Raw genomic sequence first — 26,292 nt, 5'->3', positions numbered from 1 at the left:
CATACACACATTATATTTATATACATACATACAAAAACAGTCACGCCAAAAATACATGAAAAACAGCAAATTTGTAGATTGTGAAATCTGAATCTGAAAATCACAAAAAAAAGTTCGAGAATTGTGGTAATATAAAGAGTTACCGAAATGGCAACGCCATTAACGACGGGAGGAATACAAGGCGGAGGAGGAGTAGCGGTAATGGCAGGGCCGAGTGTAGGACACGTGGATCAATCAGGACCGTTAAATAATAGACCGGCGACGGCACTTAAAGGTACATCGCCTATACGGATTTTCCTGTTCTTCCATAAAGCTATACGTACGGAGCTGGATGCGTTGCATCGATCGGCGATGGCATTTGCGACGAATCGGAACAGTGAAATTAAGCCTTTTATGGAACGGTGTTACTTTTTGAGGTCGATTTATAAGCATCACTGCAATGCTGAAGATGAGGTTCGTTTATAGTAGTTTTATATACTCAGTTTTTGCAACTCGAATTTTTTAAAATAATTTTGCAAAATTTTATATGCAGGAAGCTTCTGGTGAATAATTTTGAGCAGCTTAGCAAGTATATACTCACAAAAAAATTGAAATTTTATTTTTAGTTTTGAGTTTCTCCTGCCCTGGAAATACTGTGTGGTTTTTGTATCTGGTTATGTTTAGTGAACTGGATTAATTTTAGTTGCATATGTGACATTTCCAATATTTTACTGAGTTAATAGAGGATTAGTGACTTACAAATTCAAATAAATAGGATATAATTTATAACAATAAGATTGGATTATGTTGTAGTTGGTAAAATCTGATGAGACTGAGTGTTTTTGCATCTTTAGTTCAGTTTTAGTGCAAATTGTTCTGCTTGAGTTCATTTCTGGACCGGGATTTTAGTTGATCCACTTTGGTTAGTGTGCTGGTGAGAGGTAGTAGGTACCTGGTAGAATAGGCGAGTTGCGCGCAAGTTGCTTCCGGACTCCACCGTCATTAAAAAGATTCCTCTTTGGTTTGTCTGGTGCGTCTGAGGTGGTGGGAAGACGGATAAGTTTTGAGTTTTTTGTAGCTCAAGAGTTCAATTTATTTCATGATCTTATCTGAGATATATAGAAGGTGGTTCGCTTCTTGATTTGCTGCTAGTGCAAGTATTGGTTGTTATGGGAACTAGAAAACAAATATCAAATGTGAAGTAGAAAATGAAAAGAAGATCTTTAAAAACTGCTTTTGCTTCATGCCTTCTTTAGTTGGATATACAATGTAGTATGTCAGGTCTCCTGCTGGTTATATTATTATTTTTCTGCAGAGTTACTATAACTTGAATCAGTTATATAGCTGTCTGCTTCCTGGCAACTGATTCTCAATTTTGAATTTCTGAGGCTACTAGTGACTGTGAGCATACATATGCAAAGTCGAATTTAAATCTGAATTTTCAGTTCTCCTGCTCTTGAAATGTTTATGATTTTTGTCTGTTTTTGAACTGGAGAAGTTCTTGCGTGAAATTTCCTGATGTTTAAACGTCTTAATTTCATTTTTTTAGTTTATTTTAAAAGTGAGACTTAGTAAATTATAAAAAGATAAATAAATGGTCTGAGAAATTGTAACCAAAAAATTGGATTTGTGTTAACTTAACTAATGCGGCTGGCAGTATCTTAATTTGGCTTTAAATTTCCTTTTCTGTGTTGGGAATTCTTTCTAATCCTCTTTGATCAGTGGGGTGTATGGAGAGGTGGTGCAAAGAGTGCTGGTTTTAGAATTTGTTTGTAGTTCTAGCAATATCTTCATGTTTTTGGGTTGAAATTTTATTTATTTATTTACAAAAGAAAGGGTTTTATCTCAAGGATTAAAGAATCTGGTGTGCTTTTGTGTCAACATCTTCTGCTAGTTCCAGCATTATGTTTTATGAGAGAGAGAGAGAGAGAGAGAGAGAGAGAGAGAGAGAGAGAGAGAGAGAGAGAGAGGCAACATTCCATATGTGAAATTGAGAGAAACAAACAATTTTAGGAACTGTTTTTCAGTACAGTTCACAATTGTGCTTCTTGCCCTCTTGGGATAACACATTTTGCTTCACTTGCGGACTATGAATTTTTGGTCCTGGTAGCTAATTGAATCTCAAGCAACTTTATTTTAACTATCTTTGATCAGTTTATTTTATGCGAACACTTTCCAGTAATGGATGTTAAAAAGTGTTTCTCGGTTTTAATCGTGGAATCTCTTTTGGTGTTTGGACCCCCTATGTTTTCTTTGGATTCAAACCCCATTAAGATCCTCTAAGTTTCTCCATTTCTCCCCACGAGATAAAGAGAAACATTCCCACATTTTACGCCTTAAATTAACTTCAAGGAAATCGTGCACCTAAGGGGATCTATTACTTTCTTGCATGTTGAAACTACATTGTGGATTAATTCAGGGGATTTGTGCCTTCCCTTTTGCACCCCAGCATAGGAATGTAATTTTTTTTTTCCTCCAATGGTATGGCATCTCCTTTTTTGATAAATAAATATTTCATTAGTTACAGAGCAAAAGGGCTACTTCATTACAAAATAGAGCAAACTTGATATACCGCTTCAAACATCATAAGCATATCTATTTGTGAATGACAGGTTATTTTTCCAGCACTTGATATACGTGTGAAGAATGTAGCACGGACTTACTCCCTTGAGCATGAAGGAGAAGGCGTGCTTTTTGATCATCTGTTTGCGTTACTTGACTCAGATATGCAAAGTGAAGAAAGCTACCGCAGAGAGTTAGCTTCCTGTACAGGAGCTCTTCAAACATCTATTAGCCAGCACATGTCTAAGGAAGAGGAACAGGTATCCTAGCAGAGTTTTACCTTTATCTTATTTGATGGGATGTGTGATATGCATTGTTTTTCTATGAAATTAATTATTTTGTTGGCGTGAAAGGGAAAGCCCTCGGGATGTAGATCGTATGCATATATCATTATCACTTGATATGATTTATGTTTATTATTATATTTTTAATAACTGAGAAATGCAAGAGCCAATGTCGCACAGTTCGAACTCGGTGAATAATGGGCCTGTCCCTCTACCCTTCTCCGCTTGATTACTAGGCTTTTTGGCGGTAGGGTTCGAACCTTTGGAGTGTGCCTAAACCACATATCATGTGCTGCATCTTACCATTATAGACCAAAGCCTTGGGCGGCAAATGTTTGTTTATATAGTAGTTAGAAATAAAATTGAAGATAAAATTATCTAGTCTTGCTTTTTCAGTTAGACATACAGTTTTAGTGGTTTCTAAAGTTCTAGTTGTTCAGAATATTATAAATTGATTTGGTATCACAATCCCTCTCTCCAGATCCTCATCTCTTTCTCTTCTCTCTCTTCTTCTCATTATTATTCCCTCTTTTCTCCCCTTTTTATTTCTTTCCTTGCCCTTTCTCCCTTCTCCCTTGTGTTGCAACATCAATCTTAGTATCAGAAGCGCCTCCTTTCCTTGTTACTAGTGAGGTTTCTACTCTTTCAAACTCACCGTCAAGGAGTGTGGCGGATAGATGGTATCCCTCCACTTTTAACCAGAGATCTCAGATTTCAGCCCTGGGAATGGAGAAACCCCCGGTAGATAGAGCTTCCCCCTTTAATGGACTTACATGGTGAGAATCTTGATTAATCGGGTCGTGGGTACCGAATACCAGATGGTTATACCAAAAAAAAGCTCTCTTTCATTCTTTTCTTTCGATATTCTCCACATGAGTGCGACAGGTATTGCTTCCCATGCTTGTTTTCACGGTGTGATATGCCGAGTCCCCTAACAGAGGAAGGAGGGGTGGGTGGGGATTTGGCGGAATTTCAGTTAGTTAAGTTAAACTTTCTAGTGTGAAATTTATCCTTGTTATTTTATTTTCTTGATTAGTAACTTACCCTTGTATTTTATTGTGATGATTGTTTCCTTTGTTATTTATTTGATTGGTTAAAATTGTTCACTTAATAGTTTATGTTTTTCTTCTTCATTTTATTGTCACTTATATTGCTATTTGTTGTTATTGTGCCATTTTGCAGGTCTTGCCGTTGCTTATGGAGAAGTTTTCATTCGAGGAGCAGGCATCATTGGTATGGCAGTTTCTGTGCAGCATCCCCGTGAATATGATGGCTGAATTTCTGCCTTGGCTTTCATCCTCTATTTCGGCCGATGAGTGCAAAGATATGCATAAGTTCTTGCACAAAGTAATTCCGGATGAGGAGCTTCTTCAAGAGGTGAGTTAGCTTGCTATAGATGGTAAAGACCTTTGTTAAGTATAGCATAATGATAAAATTCCCCTTTCATGAAGATTATGTTTACCTGGATGGATGGAAAAAAGTTGACAAACAAACGCAAGGCTTGCGAAGGGAGTACAAAGCACCATACTTCAGATTCTGTTGTTAGAGGCTTAATCAGTCAGGCGGAGGATGCTCCTTGTCCTTGTGAATCTTCTAGAAGTGAATTTCTAGCCTCAAATTTCAATCTTAAAGAATCCACTTTAAATCGTCCAGTTGATGAGATACTGCATTGGCACAAGGCTATTAGAAAGGAATTGAATGACATTACAGAAGCAGCTAGGGAAATAAAGTTGTCTGGGGATTTTTCTGATTTATCCGCTTTCAACCAGAGGCTTCAATTTATTGCTGAAGTTTGTATCTTCCATAGGTACGTGACATCGTTATTATGCATAGCCGTTTGAAGTTTTGGCTTTGAACTAATTTTGATGGATTAAGATAACTGCTAGTGTGCTTGAATCTGGTTCATTCATACTGTTTGCGTAATTTGGCTGCAGCATTGCCGAGGACAAAGTTATATTTCCTGCAATAGATGCAGAAATATCTTTTGCCCAGGAGCATGCCGAAGAAGAAAACGAGTTTGATAAATTTAGATGTTTGATAGAAAGCGTTCAGAGTGCTGGATCCAACTCAACTTCTGTAGAATTCTATTCAAAACTGTGCTCACAAGCTGATCATATAATGGAGACAGTGGAGAGACACTTCTGTAATGAGGAGGCTCAGGTGAGTAATCTTAGAATTGCAAAGATTCTGCAAGTTCAAGGTCTCTGTCTATAAATATCTCCCCAAGTAACATAAAATAATTGTTTCTAAAGTGATGAAAGCAAGCGTGGTGTCTTCTTGCTATCTGAAATACTCAGATGTCCTTGTTGCCGTTGACAACTTAAAACCCAAGAGTTAATAGTAATTGATCTTGATTATTTGGATTCTGTGTGATTCCAGGTTCTTCCACTTGCACGAAAGCATTTTAGCCCCAAACGGCAGCGGGAACTCCTTTACCAGAGCTTGTGTGTTATGCCACTTAGACTCATCGAATGTGTCTTACCTTGGTTGGTAGGATCATTAAGTGAGGAAGAAGCAAGGTCTTTCCTTCAGAATATGCATATGGCAGGTAAAGCCTAATTTCTACTGTTTGATTTAATTAGAATTTGGTTTCAGTGTCGACAATGATGGAAAGTAGACATGTTTACCCCATCTGATTCAGTTTTCTAATGCAGCACCAGCATCAGACACTGCTTTGGTCACACTTTTCTCAGGTTGGGCATGCAAAGGTCGTCCAGCGGACAATTGTTTTTCTTCAAGTGCAATTGGTTGCTGTCCTGCTAAAGTTTTAGCTGGGAATAAAGAGAACTTAGGTAAATGTTGTGGTATCTGCACTTCTTCAAGAAATGTCAATTGTAGCATGTCACATAGTGAGCAAAGTAATGGTGAAAGGCCAACCAAGCGTGCAAATTTAATGTCAAAGGAGAAATGCTATCGTCATGATCCTTCAGGAGGTTTAGAATTTCGGAAAGGATCCACTGGTAATCAGTCTTGTTGTGTTCCTGCATTAGGCGTCAGTGTAAATAAACTGGGAATAAATTCCCTAGCTGCAGCAAAATCATTGCGCACTTTTAGCCCAAGTGCTCCTTCTCTGAACTCCTGTCTTTTCAACTGGGATACCAGCTTGATCAATGGTGGATACGCAACACGGCCAATTGATAATATTTTTCAATTTCACAAGGCTATTCGAAAGGATTTGGAATTTCTGGACGTTGAATCTGGAAAACTCACTAATTGCGATGAAACTTTCCTGAGAAAATTTTGTGGTCGATTTCGTCTCTTGTGGGGCTTGTATAAAGCTCACAGTAATGCAGAGGATGATATAGTATTCCCAGCTTTGGAATCAAAAGAGACGCTTCATAATGTTAGCCATTCTTACACCTTGGACCACAAACAGGAAGAAAAGCTATTCGAGGACATTTCATCTGCACTTGCTGAGCTTTCTCTGCTCCGGGAAACTTTGAATGGTGGGAATTCATTTAAAGGTCCTTGTAGAAACTCTGGTTCTTGTGACTTAAATGAATATTCAAGAAAATACAATGAGCTAGCAACTAAAGTTCAAGCTATGTGCAAATCAATAAAAGTAACCCTGGATCAACATGTTATACGGGAGGAAGTTGAGCTATGGCCGCTGTTTGACCGTCATTTTAGCATTGAAGAACAAGACAAACTAGTTGGTAGGATAATAGGAACAACTGGGGCAGAAGTACTTCAGTCAATGTTGCCCTGGGTAACTTCTGCTCTTACTCAGGAGGAACAAAATAAGATGATGGAGACATGGAAGCAAGCAACCAAAAACACAATGTTCAGTGAATGGCTCAATGAATGGTGGGAGGGAACGCCAGCTGAAACTTCCCAGACATCAAGCTCAGAGAACAGTGTACGAGGTTGTTGCCATGCTTCTATTACTTATTAGTTTTATTCATGTCCGTTCTCCGCTCTTAAGATGTTGCATAAGATATTTACATTAGACAAGGCTATTATTGGAACTGAATTAGCAGATCTAGAATGACTTTTTCTCAATAATCTTTTTAGCATCTAAAATTATGTCTTTTCAGGGTATGAGTTTCCTGAATCTCTAGAACATAGTGATTCCACTTTTAAACCTGGATGGAAGGACATATTTCGGATGAATCAAAATGAGCTAGAGTCAGAGATACGGAAGGTCTCCCGAGATTCTTCACTTGATCCGAGAAGAAAAGCATATCTTATTCAAAATCTTATGACCAGGTTTGTTTTCAGTGAAGCCATCATCTAAAACCTTTGTGATTGCTATCTTTGTTATTTATTCCATGTAACCTATTGAGCATCTGTTGTTCAGTCGCTGGATAGCTGCTCAGCAGGACTCTGAAGCAAGATCTGTTGAAACTCCAAATGGTCAAGATGAAATTGGATGTTCACCTTCATTTCGTGATCCAGATAAGAAAGTGTTCGGATGTGAACATTATAAAAGAAACTGCAAGCTCCGAGCTGCTTGCTGTGGCAAAATATTTCCATGCAGATTCTGTCATGACAAAGTCAGTGACCATTCTATGGATAGGTAAATCGTTGGCCTCGTATTTGTTTCTAATAAAACTCCATTCCATGTTTAATTTTTCTAGTAATTTGCAGGAAGGCGACAACTGAAATGATGTGTATGAACTGCCTGAAAATACAACCAGTTGGACCTTCTTGTACGACTCCATCCTGTAACGGCCTCTCAATGGCAAAATATTACTGCAGCAGCTGTAAATTTTTTGATGATGAAAGGTGATACTTCAGTGACCCTACTTGTTTGTAGTTGATGACTTGATGTTGTAGGTTGAATCGCATAATGAACACCGAGTTATAGGATTTACACTATTGGAAGATTAGACCAGGCTCTGCTTATTTTTCTTGGTTGTTAAACATCATTAATAAGATATTCTGCTTATCATTACAATTAAAAAGAATGATAGTCTCCTTACAATATTTCCTTCTCTGCAATATATTACTTGCTTCATTTAGGTTTAAAAGAGTGAAAGTTCTCCCTACACTCAATGTTTTGAGAGGCATGCTTAAGCCTGGAAGCTATTTGCAGCACAAGTTGGAGTATCGCCTCGTCTAAGTGGTGTTTCAGTGCAAGCACCAAGGAGCTAAGGCAAATGTGCCTCAGCGTCCACGTGCTTTGTCTTGAAGCGAGCGGCACTAGACAATAAACATAAACGGCAAGTGTTAAGCAATTGTTATGGATGAATATGTTAGCGATCCGGATTAGGAAATTAGAAACTTAGTATAAGAAAATTAGTCAGTGGATTTGAATCAGAAACTTAAACAACATCGTTACATTTGAATCAGAAATTGTTTTTACTTCAAATACTTATTCAACTGTTTCTCCAATTTTTGTTCATATAATTATTTGTGATTATAATTACTTTTTTGCGCATCACAAACATATATCTTATTGTTTTCTTGGTCTAGCATATGTTCACTAAATCAGGTGCTTTAGATGGGCTATGCACTTAAAGTCCCAAAAGATCTTTAGTGCTTTTCTTTGCTTTTCACCTTTGATAACACCGGCAACATTTGAAAATCATTAGATTTTGATGCCTGAATGTAGAGATTCTAGAACTAGATTCTAAATGCTACAACAGGTGTTCTCCAGTCTTCCGTTCAAAATAATGGCCCTTCTATTTATTTTTGAAGTTTTTCTTGAAGCCAGTAATGCATAACTAATTGCTTATTGCTAAGTCAATTTCCTAAAACATCACACCCTGCCCCTGCATTTGTAAAGGTTTGTTTTGTCAATTTTGAACAAACTCACTTGAAAATCATTTCAATACCTGATTCAATATTTCCTAAAGTTCAAGGATGGAGTCTTGTACGTGTTGCAAGATGATAAATACATACCTCTAATAGAGCTTTGATCTTGATTTTCTCTAATTTCTATTATTTCCTACTTCAGGACAGTGTATCATTGCCCGTTCTGCAATTTATGCCGGCTGGGGCAAGGACTAGGTGTTGACTTCTTTCATTGCATGACTTGCAATTGTTGCCTGGGAATGAAACTTGTGGACCACAAATGCAGGGAGAAGGGTCTCGAAACCAACTGTCCAATATGTTGCGACTTTTTATTCACGTCAAGCGAAACTGTCAGGGCTCTGCCCTGCGGGCATTTTATGCATTCAGCATGCTTTCAGGTCTGTTCGTCACTTTTCTGCTGGGTTTTGCTCATACATTTGCTGTCAGAAAGGATATTGTGTTGTTTATTAGAAATCAAGTTTGAACTAAAAGCAATCTCTTTATTTCCTCAGGCATATGCTTGCACACACTACATCTGTCCCATTTGCAGCAAGTCTATGGGAGATATGTCGGTAAGCGATGTTCATCCTTCATTAGATGAATGTTTTTGCAGATAGTGATGGTTGTTTGTGTAAATTCATAGCATCATATGTAGACACAAGAATATTGTGTATAATTCGTTAAAGTTTTGAAACAGACTATAAAAATATAACATACTGTTTAATTTTCTTTTTCTGGTGTAAAGAATGAACTTCCAGGTTGCATTAACAGTTGCTTTAATTTTTCAGAGGGCTAGAGTATAGTTATATTATCTCTATGTATAGTCAACACTAACTTGGTGTGTTTGTGATCAAACTTATTTGATTTAAATATTTCCTTTCTAGAAAAAGAAACTGCATCAAGCCTATAAAATGGGACAGATGAAGGTGCATGTGTTTGTCAAGCTAACTTTTTCTTACATAAACAGGAGTGCTTGGTTTTTTGTTTGTGAATTCTTCTATTAATCCGCCATTTTGTACTCAGTTATAAACCTTGCATGATCCACGATGAGTCTTATCTATTTGTTAGAAAAAGAGAAGTATATATATTTTTTTGAAAAATCAATCCTGTAACTGAAGCATGTAACATCATACTCTTATTATGCTACTCTCTTTACCTTGTTTATGAACGTACTCGTGGATGTACTTTTATTTTGACCTGGTGTCTTATTAATGAAATCTTAGTCATATTAAGAAAGAAAAAGAACGTTGTCTTTGACCATATTCTATAAAGAAGTCACATTGTCTACTCATTTCTTGTGGATTTTAATAGCATGTAGCCCTATATATTTCTTACTTCGAAACCTTTCAATCTTTATGTATCCTTTTTTTTGGTTCCGTTCTATTATATTTTGTGCTCAGATGAAGAATGATCTCAACTTCTGTCTTCTCTTGTAGGTGTATTTTGGGATGCTTGATGCTTTAATGGCTTCTGAGGTGCTACCGGAAGAGTTTAGGAACCGATGCCAAGTTAGGAATCTCAGTTTTATTTCCTTTACAACTTTTATGCGTATTAAATTATTGAAACTTTTACTCAAGATTTTTATATGAAATTTCTCTAGGATATATTGTGTAACGACTGTGGTAAGAGGGGAACTGCACCATTTCATTGGCTATATCACAAGTGTTCATCTTGCGGATCCTACAATACCAGAGTTATAAAGGTGGAAACAAGTCCTAATTGCTCCAGCTAATGTTGAAGACCTGTTGGATTCCCCTCAGAGAATTACGTACTTCTATAAATCAATACATAGGTTTGTAAAATATGAGCACTCACTGTCACCAAAATTTTGTCATTGTTGTACACGATATGCTGTTTCTGCATATTCACGTTACAAGCATGGAGTGTGTTACTGGCCTTTTCCATTCTGTAATGCATAATGCATTCCTACTGCATACTACAGAGCCAGGGACGGTGATATAAAACGAAGAAAAACATATAGAAGCCACATTTGAGGCTTTTGGCTTGTAAGTACCTATTCTTTTTCTTTTTCCCCTCTTTAAAGAGGCAGCAAGATTCTTTATGGAATGATTTGGCACAGGACAAGGAGGGCCAATTCAGAACCGAATGTTATCATTTGCTTTGGCTGTTGTATCATTCTCTAAGTCCAGTTATTATGATCATGAGTTCTGTGGACAGAACTTGAATATTATAGTACTCGATGGATCCTGTAGAAATAGAACAAACTCATTCCACAAGTAAAAGGGTTTCTTATTTTATGCATTTTGTTATTCATATAACTCTGGACCAAATCAGAACACAGGTAGATTTGCCTAAATCTGGGAAAAATTCAAGTGGTATTCTATGAATAAGAACATTACTTTCATAAAATATGATACGGTTTAGTTAGGTTTGCTTGACATCTAATGGGTGTGGTGTGATAGTTTGGAAATCAAGAAAAAGATGCAAAAAAAGGGGAAGAGATATAGGGAATTCGAAATGACCATGTCTAATAAACAGTGTTCCATTAATCTTTGGAAAAAGAATACTATCACAATTTTTGCGTACAATTTAATTTTCACTCTTAGACGTAAGTAGAAGAGTCGTAACTTCCTTATTAAGGCAGCAATATTTTCAACAACATACAATTAACTAATCAGCTATTAAGTTCTGAAGTTCAACATCAGAAACTGACCCGAAAATCTCATCTTTTGCTAGTAATAAAGAAAAGGAATCTGGGGAAAAAAAAAAGGAAAGGAATAAATATTTCTGTGTTTTTTTCTTAAAAATAAAGCTGTACCAAAAATCAAGTTATTTACCCGTAAAACGGTACAGTTAAATTTATACGCGGTTTTTAGACAAAACGAATTAATATGATCCTAAAATAATAGAGGAATTAGATAAAAATGCAATACTTAGCTTTGAGATGTAGATGAAATAGCAGAAATAGTAATTCCGGAGCGCATGGCTTACGGGCACAACAACAACAATATCAAAGAGCAAGAAGATAAAATTATATTAAGCTTTGAATAGAGTGTAGCGTATGTTTGCTAGAAAATTCGTGTCCCTTACAATGATAATAGAACTCACTATTTTTAGCTGCACCTAGGGAACAAGGTCTTAGGATCAGACCTTTCTTTAATGTCAATGATGAGGGCCATTGAAGAATGTGTAGCGACGGGCATGAATGCCATATTCTTTTGTAACGGGTAGTGTACTTAATGCTGTAGAATATTCTTCATTAAATGCTACCGGGTGGCAGACATTTATTTCATCTTTATGAGTATCATTCTCTCCGGTGACAAACGAGATCGTTGCCTTCGGTTTCAGCTATCCTCTATCTTCGACTCCACGTGTCACTTTCTCATGCGATCATTTAATATAATATATTTTACCCCATACAGATAGTCCCCATGCTTTTCGGTGGCATAACCTTGTGTCACCGAGAAGTTGGTAGAAACATTCTTTTTGACGGAAAATTTACTAAGCCCCTCTGAAAAGTTTCTGACATTTGATTAGACGCACGTCTCTCTGCATTTAATGCCCCGAACACGCGTCATCCCACGATTTAGCATACCTTTTGCCGATTATTGAGGTAATTATGGCCACGAGTTTAGCCGCCTATACCTTTACTTATACGCATCAACTTTCTTCATTTAACTTCATAATACTCTAAATTTTCTAAGACTTTCTTTACTCAACTCATCCTTCGACTTTAACCTTTCTTTAGCTTCCTTCTTTGAGAGAAAAAAACCACCATCTAATAAAAATTGGCATATTTTTCAAGAAAACCTAGTTCTTCAAAGAACAAAGGCAAAGTTGATGATGCTGCTCCCCCTACGGTGAGTACCATCGTCCCAAAGAACCTGATTACCACCAAAGATTTCGAAGAGAAGTACCATTCTGCTCACCCTCGTACGTGGGCTGTCATCGTATACCCTTCTTCTATCCGTCCTTCCAGTATCTCTACTGTGAAGGACGACTTCCATTGTCAGGATTTGGATATTATCGCCCCCGACCTGGCGGAGTAGATAACTTTACCCAAGAAGGGTTTTACATATTTTTACACATATCCCTTCACTTTGGGAGTATTTTCTTTGAGCGGGGAGGTTGACTCCATCATTGTGGAGTTTTGCCTCCGCTATCAGATGTGCTTGGCACAGGTAAGCCCTTCCGTGAGGAGGACAATCGCCTGCCTTCTGCGCCTATGCCAGGAGACGGGAGAAGAGTTATCCTTAGCTCGAGTGATGAACCTCTATTCCCCCAAAATCTTCCGTGGGGAAATGATTAATTTCAGCAAGCGTGGCCACCATGCACTGCTATCCATCATGGATGATGATAATGACCGTGGGTGGATGGAACAGTTCATTTCAGTCGCCACCAGTGATATCATCCCGGCTTCGGCTCCGGCTCCGGCTTTCCTAGAATTATGGAACCGCATCGTAAGTCTATCGTTTGTTTCTTCTTCTGTTAAAGATCACTCCTCGTCATTATTGACTCTTCTTCCTTTACATGTCTCAGTGACTCGGTGGGTTCCCCCTAGGGTTGAGGGTTTAGACCAATGGGTCCAGAATATTTTGGACGTTACTACGCCCGAAACCCGCATATGGAAAGAGCTATACTTGAAATACGGGTAAAAGGCCAAAAATCATGGTAAGTCGAACTCATCTTGTTTTTACCTTCTCATAAGGAAATTGTTTGACTTTTCTCTCCTGTTAAATACCGGTCTACCCTAGGGCTCAGTTGTCATTCTCGAGGAGGATGTTTTGGCTAATACTGCTGATGCGGCGAGGCTACTGCATGAGGCTATTACACTGACAGGCATCTTCGAGCCTGCTTCTGGTGCGAGTGCTTATTCTCGGAGTCCCCGGCTGGAGAGAAAGCAACCAAAAAGAAGGCGTTCCTCTGCAGCCGGGGAAAAGAATAAGAGGGTGAAGAATGCCGCCCCCGAGTCATCTCCGAAAGTTGTGGGGATGAGCCCCCCGCCGGCCCGGCCATAGATACCATGGTGATTGACGATGATGGAGAAGCCAGCGAGGAGAGGGCTTCTCTACACAGAAGACGACGACCTTCCTCAGCTCAACAGACTGCTCAATCTGTTGAATTAGTTACACCAACCGAGGATGATGCCTCAGCGCTCTGGGGAGAGTTTGAGATGGTGGAAAATGCCAACTCCCATTTTTGGATCCCAGTCGTTGTGCCCTGTCACGCCCCAAACTCGGGGAGCGCGACCGGCGCTCAACCGAGTGAACCCGGCCGAGCAAGCCTGTTAGATTTTCTTCTACCCAAATTCACCCATGAATAAAGAGAAAATGTATTCCATTAATCAAACACTGAAAAGATTTCATTAACGACCCCCATTTCATTTCCATTAGCAGCTTCATTCATAATTTCCAAAATATTACAAGTTTATAGATATAATGAAAAATAAGTTTGCCAAAATACCAACTCATCTAGTTCGATTCCCAACATCAAACACCACCACAACCTGTCTACGGAGTCTCTACGTACAATCGAAGAGTAGTATGAAAGTGCCGGCAACAAGGCTCCGGCTATACCTCAAAACACAATGTACAACTCAAATGACATCAAACCCGGAATAGAGTAGGGCTCACCAAAACCTGCTGATTAGAGAGTGACTGCTAACGAGGACCAAAGCTGCCCACTGATGAACCACATGCATCCATTGAAGATGCAGCACCCCTGGCAAAAGGGACGTTAGTACATATGAAATAGTACTAGTATGTAAATCTAACTGTCCTCTTTCAAAATAGAATACCAATGTAAGATAGGGAAAACTATAGAAACAACAATCAACAATCATGGATATCCAAATTCCAAGTTAAAACATAGTAATTTTCAAGATATAAAGATAATATTATTTTTGGTTGGGAGATCTTTAGCACCGATATACCATTGTTTACAATACCAATACCACCGTACTTTTAGCACGGAGTCCGATCACGACCCGATCGGCTAGGCCATCTCACCACAATGTCATATGGATCGACATCATCCTTTTCTATCAATCATTTCATCCCATCAATCTCATCCCAAATAAGAGGAATAATTTTATCACATCAATCTCATCCCAAATAAGGGGAATAATCACAATACACTCCTACACCGGCACATCTAGTTTCGGAGTTAGGTTATTTCAACCTACCCTTCCTCGGTGGCTATCGATACTCCCAATTTTTTTTTGATTTGCATACAAAGGAAACAGAAGTACAAATTGCATTTTACCTCATAACCTTTCATACCGTATATAGCTTCATTGGTACTTTCAGCTACTTACAACATTATCATTTCATTAGCTTTCTTGGCCATACATATGATTCACCATTCATGGCTTTCATATTCCACACTTTCATTTCTTTCCTTTCATGGATCGTCATCATAAATATCAACATATATAATATTCCGAAAATCACAACATTAAGTTCATTAGAAATGAAGAATTTAAGCACAATAGATTTCTTTCTAAGAAATAGAGTAAAATGATTGGCAATCGATACGCAAGTTAAAATCATAAACAAGTAACACACCATTTATTCTTGAAATACTTTTCCTCAAAAAGGGCAATACACAATTTCCACTCACGAGTATGTAAGAACGCAAAACACATTGAAAATACTCATAAAGCATAGTATTAGTTAAAACAGCCACATTGGGGCATGACTTGAGGACATAAGCTTTTAGGCAAATCTACTTTAGAAGTAATTTTGGAACAGTTGAATCAAGGCTCATTTCATAATCTTTCTCACATCATCCCATTTCATTGGCACCTCTAGCCACAAGTATAACTTTCATTCTTGGCACAGTGGCCACACTTTATATCTTCAACTCACTTCTTTCACTTTCGAGCATCTTTATAAATTACCAACAACAAGGCATTTCCAATCAAGACTTTAGGTACACATATGAGCAATTAAGAATCTTAAGCATATCGAGTTTTTCTCACATAATTTGGCATACTAGCTTTCATTTGGAACACGACTCAAATCTATAACATTTTAATACACAACTCGTAGTTTTAACATATATCTTTCGACATAAGGCTCATTCGGAATAGTCAAGTTTATAAGGAATAACTCGGAACATAGAAATTAGGAACTTGAGCCAACCATGCTTGAAACTTACGCGAACATCATGGAATTTAATTCTAAGAGAGTAGTTTAGCCAACATACCTCGCTTTGAGCTTTCCTTAAATTACTACAATGTTCCGAAAATCCTAGCAACTTTAATTTATTTAGAAACATAACAAAAGTGAATCATAATTAGGAAGATATTCTTGGGTTCACCTTGTTTAAGCATTTCATCAAACACTTGGTGTGCAAATTTGACTACAAGGTTCTTCTATAAGATTTCTTTTACTTCACAACCCAATCTTTTACCCCAAACTCGAAATTGAAGACTAGGGTTAGAATCTTACCTCTTGAGTGAAGATCTTGTGAGATTTCCTTGTTGGATTTCAAGGCTTGAACAAGATCTTGATGAACAAAGCACTTGAGCTTCTTCTTCTTTGTAGAACACTCTCACTTCTCTCTAAAAATATCAGATGAAACCCTTAAAAATAACCCCCAAAGTCTATTTATCAAAATGGGGTCGGGTTATAAAAATTAAAAAAATAAAGCTCCGAAACACAATCTGCGGTCGCATAATGACCGCAGGATGAATATGTGGTCCGCAAATCGGCCATACAATTGGTGCCCATGGGACTGGCAAAATACGGGTTGGGTCTGCGGTGGTTCTGCAGCCCGCAGACCTATTCTGTGATCGCATAATGCACTGCAGACCTGGTCTACGATCGCATAATGCACCGCAGACCTTCCTCTAAACTTTCCCTGCCACTGTTTCACTCTACGGCTATTCTGTGGTCCGCAGAGTGATTCTGCGATTGCATAGTGGGCCGCATAAATGTCTTTTTTCTGCCAAAAATTTTCCTTTACTCCCCAGCGCATTGTTCAACCCAAACTTTTCCTCAAACACGTAAGCCTGCTTCGGCACCACGAAACTTAAATTCCTTTGTGAAATTTTACGGGGCCTTACACGCCCGGTACTATGAGGCTGAGTAGCGGGTCCCTACTGTCTTCGGTTGACGAGCAACCAATACCCAGCACTGCGCTTGCCACAACCACTTCTCTTCCTTTAACGCCATAACCTTCATTTCCTTCATCACCGACTCTTCCACCAGCAGCTACTACATCATCTCCACCGGCCGCATCTGTCCGAGAAGAGGTTGTTCTTCTCCCCCAGTCCTCAGTTCATAGGAATTTAGGGCAAAATTACGCCGACCCCTCAGAAAATCCGCAAAGGAGGAGGAGCGTTACTCTCTCGGTCTCTACCGGGTGCAATCTATTGTCCCGACCGATGAAACTTGCTAACTATCTTAAGCCTTTGGCTTCAGAAAAATATTGGAAAAAGATACAAGCTCTCTCGAGAGAGTGCTTGTTGAACAATGCAATGCATAACGCCGCAGCGGTATATTCTTCACTTCCTTTGTCATCTCTTCTATCTTTGATTTACTAGTATTTTGAGTTTGCCTTTTTTGTTTCGAAGGCCAATTTCCTTGCTTTCGAGAGCCTTCAAATGTTGATTCGGGAAAAGGAGGAACTTACCTCCGAACGGGATCAACTTTTGGTCGAGCGGGACCAAACTATTGCTCGTTTCTCAGAATTGGAAGCCAAAGTTGCTGAGGCTATTGTGTTGGAGGCTCGTTTGCAGCAAAGCAAGCAAGAATTAGAAACCCTTAGCCAAGCAATTGCCCTGCTGAGGGTTCAATTTGAAGAGGCTAGGGCCAAATGGGTTGAAGTGCATAGTGTCGTTCTTGTTGCATCCGATCGCGAGGCTGCCTCTGCTGAAAGATTAAATAATTTGGAGGCAACCTTGAACTCCAAAACTGAAGAGCTTGCTGCTGCCGGGGTGAAATATGCCCTATTCGAGGAGAAGAATAAGAGGACCATTGAGCATAATAGACTTTTTAGCTCTACTGTCTATGATCTCGATGTCAGCCTCCGGTCCGTTAGATCCGCATGGAAATTTTTTTTTGCCGAGGTTGACCAACTTAAAGAAGAACTCAAGCGTCGAGCGACTTCCCTCGTTGTTGAAAAAATATATGTTATGTACAGCATGAGTTGAAAAACCTTGGAAGAGGATAAGGCGGGTGTCATCGACTTTGATGCCGAAATCGCTAAAGCCCGTGAGCTGGAGTCAACTGCTAAAAGGGTTCTTCCAGTTAGGCCTGATGCTTCTGGTTTTTCTAGTTCCGGTTCTGAATCCTCGGGAACTGAAGAGGAACCGGAAGGCAAAGATGTTGAAGGCCAAAATAATGAAGGTCAAGATATCGAGTCGGCGGCGGATCTACCCACTTCTCCTGTGGGGCGCGAATGCTTCTCTTCCTCCAGGTTCCGGAGATGCAGCAACTTAGCTTTTCATTTCTTTTCCCAAATTTTGTACTTGTTCCATTTTGACATACTTTTTGTAAATAAAAATACCTTTTGCTCAAGCATTGCATGAGTCTTTCTGCGTTCTTTTGTTTGAACATTTATGAAAGTCTAAACTTTGCATTCTTTCTTGTTTAAGTGTTTTGCGCAAGTTTTACTGTTTGCGTCTGATTGTGCAAGGATTTCGGGCATAACCTCTTCCGAAATAAACCCTTTATAGTGAGGGTTTTCATAAGAGAGTGCCCTTTTATATTTACGGTGCTCTTGAAGAGGACGTCTCATGTTCATTACGACACTAGCATTTGAAGTACTTCTTTAACTTTCAAATGACAAAATCAATTCACCGTCCAGACAAGAAACAAGATAGAAATAAAAGGAAATTTACTTTATTTCTCCCCTTTTCAAAAGTACATAAGCATTCGTTATGCTAAAAAAATTGTCATTTCTTGTGGCTAACTTGTACAACTTGTTTCTACGGGGCTGGCGGCGCAGTCCCCGGTCCCGATGATACAACTATATTTTCGATTTTCGTATTATGGTAGATGTGACAGTCATTGTTGCCATACCCTTATATCATCCCCCCCCCCCCCGTGTTCGAATGCGAAGAATGCGAATTGGAAGACTGGAAGTTTTGCACCTTCGAGGATTCCACTAATGCATTGCTAGATAATCTTCAGTTCGGTAACAAACTTCACTTCCCCTTAGGAATTTGTACTATCGAGCCAAATACTATCTAACAATCCCCTAGTGGCTTTTCACTTGTGAACAGTCGGGTAACCTTTGTTCGATAGCAAACTTAACTTTCCGATGGGAACGTTGCTACTGAGCAAAATATTATCTAACCGGTACTGAGTAGTTCTTCGCTTGTGTGCCTTGCTATTAAAAGGTTTTATTGCTGCTGTTAAAACCTACTTTGTAGTATACTTTCCGTTGCTGCCTCATTAAAAACCTTGCTAGAAAAACTCAATTGGGATAAAAACTGGACGAAGGGAAAAAAAGTGCAGCACATACTTTCAGTATAGGTGATATTCATCAGCAATAGTATCTCTTGAGATACACCACGTTCCAGTTTCTTAGCAACTTTTCTCCATATTGATTCTCCAACTCTTATGAACCTTTTTCGGTGATAGTTGAAACACGGTAGGGGCCTTCTCATGTTGGACTGTTACACCCTATGTTTATGAAGTTGAATAGTAAAAAATCTTTGGGCGAAAGGCAAATAGGGCTCATCCTTGATTTCATGAAATGCTTCCTTCACTTCCATGCCAAATTGAAACTCATCTTTCTTCCTCAACATGAGGCTTGTAGACTCGTGACGCCCCCTTAGCTCTGCCAGGCACTGGACAGGGGTTAGCTCTCACAATAAAGAAAGATGGAAGACAAGAAGCTCAGTAGCAAGGGGATGAACCTATTGAAAGTGAAAGTTCCCGACTCTCTAGTTCCATCCAGTGCCCGCACTGCGTGTTCGATACCGCTTCCCGTCCTTGTAAATATCATCCTCTTACCGCTCTTATGGATCAATCGGTCAACTATAGGAAACTGGCCAATTGCTGTCAACCCGACCGAACCGAATCTGTGTAATCAAGTTTCATGCTCGAGCTCTAGGAGAATGGTGATCCCGTGGAAAAGGAAAATCGACAAGGAAGTTTGTACGTGAAACTACGTCGTAAGTCAATTGATGTAATCTTGAAAATGAGATCCTCTTTGAAAGTATATAAAGTGATTTAATGATGTTACGTCCCATTTTCGCAAGCCTTTAAGAGTTATCATTTGGGAAAAATATTTCTAAGGGGACATGTTATTATACCCCGTACTTTAAACGTCATTGTCATTATAGGATTATCTAATGTAAGCTCAAAAAAGACGAATTCCTTCTACAAGTATAAAAAAGGTTTACCGAAGTCTTAAGTAAGTTAAGATGAATATGAGACTTGTTAATCATGATTTAAATGATTTTAAAGTCATTATATGACTATATATGATATTTGGATATGAAATATAAAGTTTGGGAAAAATCGGATTTAAGTTGCGGAAAAAATACCGACTAAAGATTTGCCTTATAATGAAGCTTTTTGAACAATACATTTCGTAAGCTTTGTGATGTCTTTTTGGGACATGTTATATACCAAATTTAATGTCTTTGATTCTAGTTTCTAACGTATTTAATCATCCGTCGATATGATATCGGAGTAGAGAGATATTCACGTTTTCGCGAGACTGCGCAAGCAGCACCCATGGGACCCACAAAGTCGGGGAAACATTCCAGCTTGTATTCTGTCGTTTTAACTCATTTTTCTGGTCCAAAACAGTTCCTAAATCATACTAAATGCTCTCCAATGGTTCCTCCATGATTCTAGGGTGAGAACCTAAGATGAAAACATGAATCCAACGCTAGAAATCCCGTGGTGCTTGCTAGATCGTAGTTCTTCATCTTGTGGCTGTTTTGGAGGGTTCTTCAAAGGTAAGTAACCTCAGATTTCGTATTGTTCTTGTTGATTAAGGTAATAATCAGTCCCTCCTTCATATATATTATATTTTCAAGGTTAACTACAAGCGTTTACACACCAACTTGAACACCAAAAGTTGATACAAGAAGAGAATACAACACCTATAGTGTTGTGGTGTTATTGAGGATAGTTGTGGGTTGTGATTGGCTAAAATTTCATGTTGTTTCTACTGTTTAAGGTGAGTATAAAATCCTAATACATGTACTTGAAGTTGTTTGTGTGTTGGTTTCATTATTTGAGCAAAATACTACAAGAGGAGACTTAAAATAGTTTGAGATGTTATGGGTTTTAATGGACTGTTTAGAAAAGTTTGTTTCTATGAACTATAAATGGCTGGAAAATGGGAAAAATAACTTGATTATGATATATTTTCTGTTGTTATGCATGTCTATATGTTTATCAAGTAAATTGGTGAAAGAAGCATACGAAACTTGAGATTGGAAGTAAAGATTAGCTTAAGTCACTTCTATGGTGTTGTATGGCCATTAAGGGCTATTGTGAGCTAAGTTGAGATAGGGCTTCGAGTTGTAGCTGCTGTCCAAGGTATGAATAACATCTTCTTGATTGTGCCTAAGGTTAATCTTGTGTTGGTTGTGTTGTTTGAGTGAAAAACCATAAGATAGCACTTGAAAGAACATGGGATATGGTTGTCTTTTTGGTTGGACTATTTTGTGGCTAAATATATGGTTTGTGGTGGCTGGAAATTATGAGAAATAATTTGATAATGTTGTGGCTGCTATTTTAAAGCTTTTTTAGGTGTTAATTAAGTTGATTGAAGAAGAAATATGAAAAACAAGTGATTGACGATAAAAATCAAGGTGCTAGACGTATGTGGCTGTTTTGGAAGGCATTTTGTGGATGTTTTGAACTAGAAATAGTATAGTACATATAAGTATGATGTTCTGAAGGTTATAAACTAATTTATGGAATAAGAGTTGGATTCAATTTAAATCTTGTTATGAGTAAAAACGAGCTTGCCGCTCAATATGATTGTTAAGATAATCGGAGAAACTCATATTGAATTATATTATTGTTGTTGCTATTGTTGGTTATAGTTGTTGTTGTTGGGCCACTGATGACCCTTAGTGGTCTTTGGGATGTATTAAAAATAGGGGAGTTGCTGCCCGATTTTCCTTAAATCATACGACTATCCAAATACAATGGTGCGATATTATATTTTAACGACAATATCATTTCACTTATTGTAGATGCAAGAAGTATTTCAAATACTTCGTACAGTGCCCAATAAATTATTGGGGGTTCTTTTAATGGTTTCAGTACCTGCGGGATTATTAACAGTACATTTTTTAGAGAATGTTAATAAATTCCAACGCTAGAAATCCCGTGGTGCTTGCTAGATCGTAGTTCTTCGTCTTGTGGCTGTTTTGGAGGGTTCTTCAAAGATAAGTAACTTCATATTTCGTGTTGTTCTTGTTGATTAAGGTAATAATCAGTCCCTCCTTCATATATATATATATATATATATATATATATATATATATATATATATATATATATATATATATATATATATAAGATTTTCAAGGCGAACTACAAGTGTTTACACACCAACTTGAACACCATAAGTTAATTCAAGAAGAGAATACAACACCTATAGTGTTGTGGTGTTATTGAGGATAGTTGTGGGATGTGCTTGGATGAAATTTCATATTTTTTCTACTGTTTAAAGTGAGTATAAAATCCTACTACATGTACTTGAAGTTGTTTGTGTGTTGACAAGAGGGGACTTAAAATAGTTTGAGATGTTATGGGTTTTAATGGACTGTTTAGAAAAGTTTGTTTCTATGAACTATAAATGGCTGAAAAATGGGGAAAATAACTTGATTATGATATGTTTTCTGTTGTTATGCATGTCTATATGTTTATCAAGTGAATTGGTGAAAGAAGTAGACGAAACTTGAGATTGGAAGTGAAGATTAGCTTAAGTCACTTCTATGGTGTTGTATGGCCATTGAGGGCTATTGTGAGCTAAGTTGAGATAGGGCTTCGAGTTGTAGCTGCTGTCCAAGGTATGAATAACATCTTCTTGATTGTGCCTAAGGTTAATCTTGTGTTGGTTGTGTTGTTTGAGTGAAAAACCATAAGATAGCACTTGAAAGAACATGATATATGGTTGTCTTTTTGGTTGGACTATTTTGTGGCTAAATATATGGTTTGTGGTGGCTGGAAATTATGAGAAATAATTTGATAATGTTGTGTCTGCTATTTTAAAGCTTTTTTAGGTGTTAATTAAGTTGATTGAAGAAGAAAAGATGAAAAACAAGTGATTGACGATAAAAATCAAGGTGCTAGACGTATGTGGCTGTTTTGGAAGGCATTTTGTGGATGTTTTGAACTAGAAATAGTATAGTACATATAAGTATGATGTTCTGAAGGTTATAAACTAATTTATGAAATAAGAGTTGGATTCAATTTAAATCTTGTTATGAGTAAAAACGAGCTTGCCGCTCAATATGATTGTTAAGATAATCGGAGAAACTCATATTGGATTATATTATTGTTGTTGCCATTGTTGGTTATAGTTATTATTGTTGGGTTGTTGATGACCCTTAGTGGTCTTTGGGATGTATTAAAAATAGGGGAGTTGCTGTCCGATTTTCCTTAAACCATACGACTAGCCAAATACGATGGTACGACATTATATTTTAACGGCAATATCATTTCACTTGTTGTAAATGCAAGAAAATATGTTGAGCTTGGTTGAGTAATAAGGAAGAGATCATACCGGTATGTTAAGTATATCCCTTCTTTACTTTTGGCATGATCCATATGATACAAACGAAACGAGCAAACACACAACTTTTATAAATGACTCTATTCTTAGAAGTACTAGGGGTGCCTATGTTCTTGATTCCCCATGTATCCTTTTATTATATCTTCTGTTCATGGGTATTATAAAAATACGTAAGTTGCTAAAGTTTATCCGAAGGCATATTAATCTTTTGACATTTTGAGAAATCTTACTGAATTACTTCATTATGCATTGCATTCATTTATACATGTACATTGACCCATGACCAGATGGAGTTATATATGCGTATATTATATGTATATGGGATATGGAAAATGATTATGGTGTTATATACGCACCACCACCTGATCAGTTGGTATACGTTGATGATTTCGCCCACAGTGGCTGAGATGATATGTTGGTATGCCCTTAGAGGCTTGATGATGTTATGTACGCATATACCTATGCATGGTATGACATTTATACGCACATGCATGATATTATAAATTTTTCATGATTCACAGAGCTTTTCAGAATTACAGGTTGAGTTAGTTACTCCATGTTTCTTTCATGTCTTTTATATACTACTATCATGCCTTACATACTCGGTACTTTATTTGTACTAACGTCCCTTTTGCCTGGGGACGCTGCGTTTCATGCCCGCAGGTCCCGATAGACAAGTTGAGAGTCCTCCTAGTAGGTTATCAGCTCAGCGGAAGGTGTTGGTGCACTCAAATTGCTCCGGAGTTGCCTATCTGGTCAGTATAATTTGGACATGTATTTATTGGTATGGCGGGGACATATCTCTAACTTTATGATATTTATGTACTCGGTGAGGCTTGTAGATAGATGTCATGTATGTGGATACTTGTATGGCCTTGTCGGCCTATGTTTTGAGTATACAAATGATCATGTCGGCCTTATAGGCTTGTATTCCGCATGCATAAGCTTTTATATTATGTTGGGTCATCCCATGTCGAGTATTCTCTTACGACCTTTCCGGTTCATTTACCCATGATAGTATGATAAGAAAGATACGTTATGTTGGTACTCGATTGAGTTAGGCACCGGGTGCCCGTTGCGGCCCTACGATTTGGGTCGTGACAAAAGTGGTATCAGAGCAGTTATGTCCTAGGGAGTCTACAAGTCGTGTCTAGTAGAGTCTTATTTATGGGTGTATTGTGCACCACACTTATAAGCAGAAGGCTACGGTGCATTTAGGACTGTCACTTTTTCTTCTTACTTTAGATCGTGTGGTAGAGCTCAGTTGTAAGAATTCAAAATCCTAAATTTTATTTTATTCGTAATACAATGATACCTACATCCAGAAAGACAGTTGGTAAGAGATTGACTGTGGATGTGGAAGAGATGAGTCAGAGGAACTCGATTTTGCATCATGCTTATGATGAGTAAATGTGAGGTCTTCAGCAGATCATGTGTGTACTAAAATGTGTAAGCTTCTTAATAAGAAGCCCTAAGGCAAGAATATCTATCCACCCATGTGGTAAAAAGAAATAAGAGAATCAGAAGGTAGATACAAGTTTCGGCAAGTAAAGGAAGCAAGATGAAGAAGGGCATGAGGTACCTAGTTAATGAAGATTATCAGTATTTGCAATTCAGACAAAGAAATATAAGCATTATGAGTTACTTTCAACAGTAATAGAGTTATATACAATTGGCCACACTCATCTTAATTATGCCATATGGGAGCCAGCAGATATAGTTAAGAGAAGGATATGATATCATGATCCAGCTGGAGTTAGAGTAACCCAAAAATGGTGGATGGATTGTTATCATTAGCTAACATTTCCGAAAATAGTGCAAATGTAGTAATAGATCTCCTTGTGAGACACCTAGATGGTGAACTCTAGAATAGTACAGTCAGGTATGAATACTAGAATGTTCAGAAATTTCAGAAGATAGGCAGTGGAATCCTAAAAGGGATAAATATTTACCTTAGTATGACTCCAGTCCTGAGTAAATAAAAGGAGAATGTTAGGCATTCCGATGAGCCAGTGAGATGAAGCAAAGGGAGGTAAAAGTGAAAGAACATTTTGTTGAAGTTTTCAGAATAAAGTGATAGACAAAAATATTATCCGGAGAATAAGAAGAGAGTAAATAAAGCATCATGAGTAAGATGTGATATATGGGTGATAACAGTAAATCAAAATATGACACGATGACAGAGTCTATAGTCAAGTGAAGGAAAAGACAAGAGGAGACATACCTTGAAACAATAGAAGAGTATAAGCCATAAAGTCACATCCTTCTTTCGAGAAATAAGTTGGTGACTCCAACGTGATTACTAGAAGGAAACGTTAGACCCTAGAGTAATAGAAATTAGTATGAGCTGGTGAACAAGATAAAATGAATATGAATTAGGGACCGAATGATTTGACAATAGCCGACATCATGAGAATTTTAGAGATCATATTCCGGCGATAATAGAATGGACAATAGAAGAATAACCTTTAAAGGTCATTCAGGAAGACGCTTCCCTAAAGCGAGCACTGTGAGCAAAGTTAAGCTTAAGGGATTAAGTGTGCCAGTTACACTAGGTGTCACCCTCGTACGTAAGAAATTTAGTTATCCTTGGTATATAAGGGTTACCGCAAGACGGGTAAGATATCAGTAAAGATGTAAAAAGACGCCAAAGATGAAGAGGTAACTATGGAATAGTAAATAAAGAATGCGGTAAAAAGGTGAAAGGAATGAGATTACATTTATTCAAATCCTACAGATATGATACGACTCCAGAACATTATACAAGCATGATGTTGGGGAGAGGCAGTAAGGGTTCCGCACCAGATGATACTGATAAATAAGTGGGAATGAACACTCGATACATAAGGAGCCAGTACGAGAGGTAAGTTAAGACAAATGACATAACCTAAGAGGGGTTATGCAGAATATAGATATGAGAATGGACCAACAAGTAGTATGTAGTGGATTCAGGAAGAGTCTAGTTATGGCTAGACCAGAGGATACAAATAAATCAACAGATCATGCAAGATAAACATAGTGAACCCTAACATAGGGAATC

The 26,292-nt window shown here is 38.0% G+C and overlaps 1 protein-coding gene across 2 annotated transcripts; it reads left to right on the top strand.

Annotated features, from left to right (window-relative positions):
• On the top strand, window positions 1-10,826 carry LOC104087292 (zinc finger protein BRUTUS-like). Of its 2 annotated transcripts, XM_009591709.4 has the most exons (15): window positions 314-453; window positions 533-568; window positions 2,592-2,801; window positions 4,008-4,202; window positions 4,277-4,632; window positions 4,760-4,985; window positions 5,205-5,373; window positions 5,480-6,691; window positions 6,863-7,034; window positions 7,126-7,344; window positions 7,416-7,553; window positions 8,728-8,962; window positions 9,077-9,136; window positions 10,001-10,072; window positions 10,165-10,826. In XM_009591709.4, the coding sequence occupies exons 3-15, from the start codon at window positions 2,706-2,708 to the stop codon at window positions 10,294-10,296; spliced, it is 3,282 nt and encodes a 1,093-aa protein (XP_009590004.1). In that variant the 5' UTR covers window positions 314-453; window positions 533-568; window positions 2,592-2,705; the 3' UTR covers window positions 10,297-10,826. The 2 variants fall into 2 exon arrangements, with proteins under 2 accessions (XP_009590003.1, XP_009590004.1); XM_009591708.4 differs by lacking the exon at window positions 533-568 and having other exon boundaries at window positions 1-453.
• The last annotated feature ends 15,466 nt before the right edge of the window (window positions 10,827-26,292 follow it).

Source organism: Nicotiana tomentosiformis, chromosome 10 (genome assembly GCF_000390325.3).
Source record: "Nicotiana tomentosiformis chromosome 10, ASM39032v3, whole genome shotgun sequence".
Lineage (NCBI taxonomy): Eukaryota > Viridiplantae > Streptophyta > Magnoliopsida > Solanales > Solanaceae > Nicotiana > Nicotiana tomentosiformis.
This window is presented reverse-complemented; position numbering and strand designations above follow the sequence as displayed.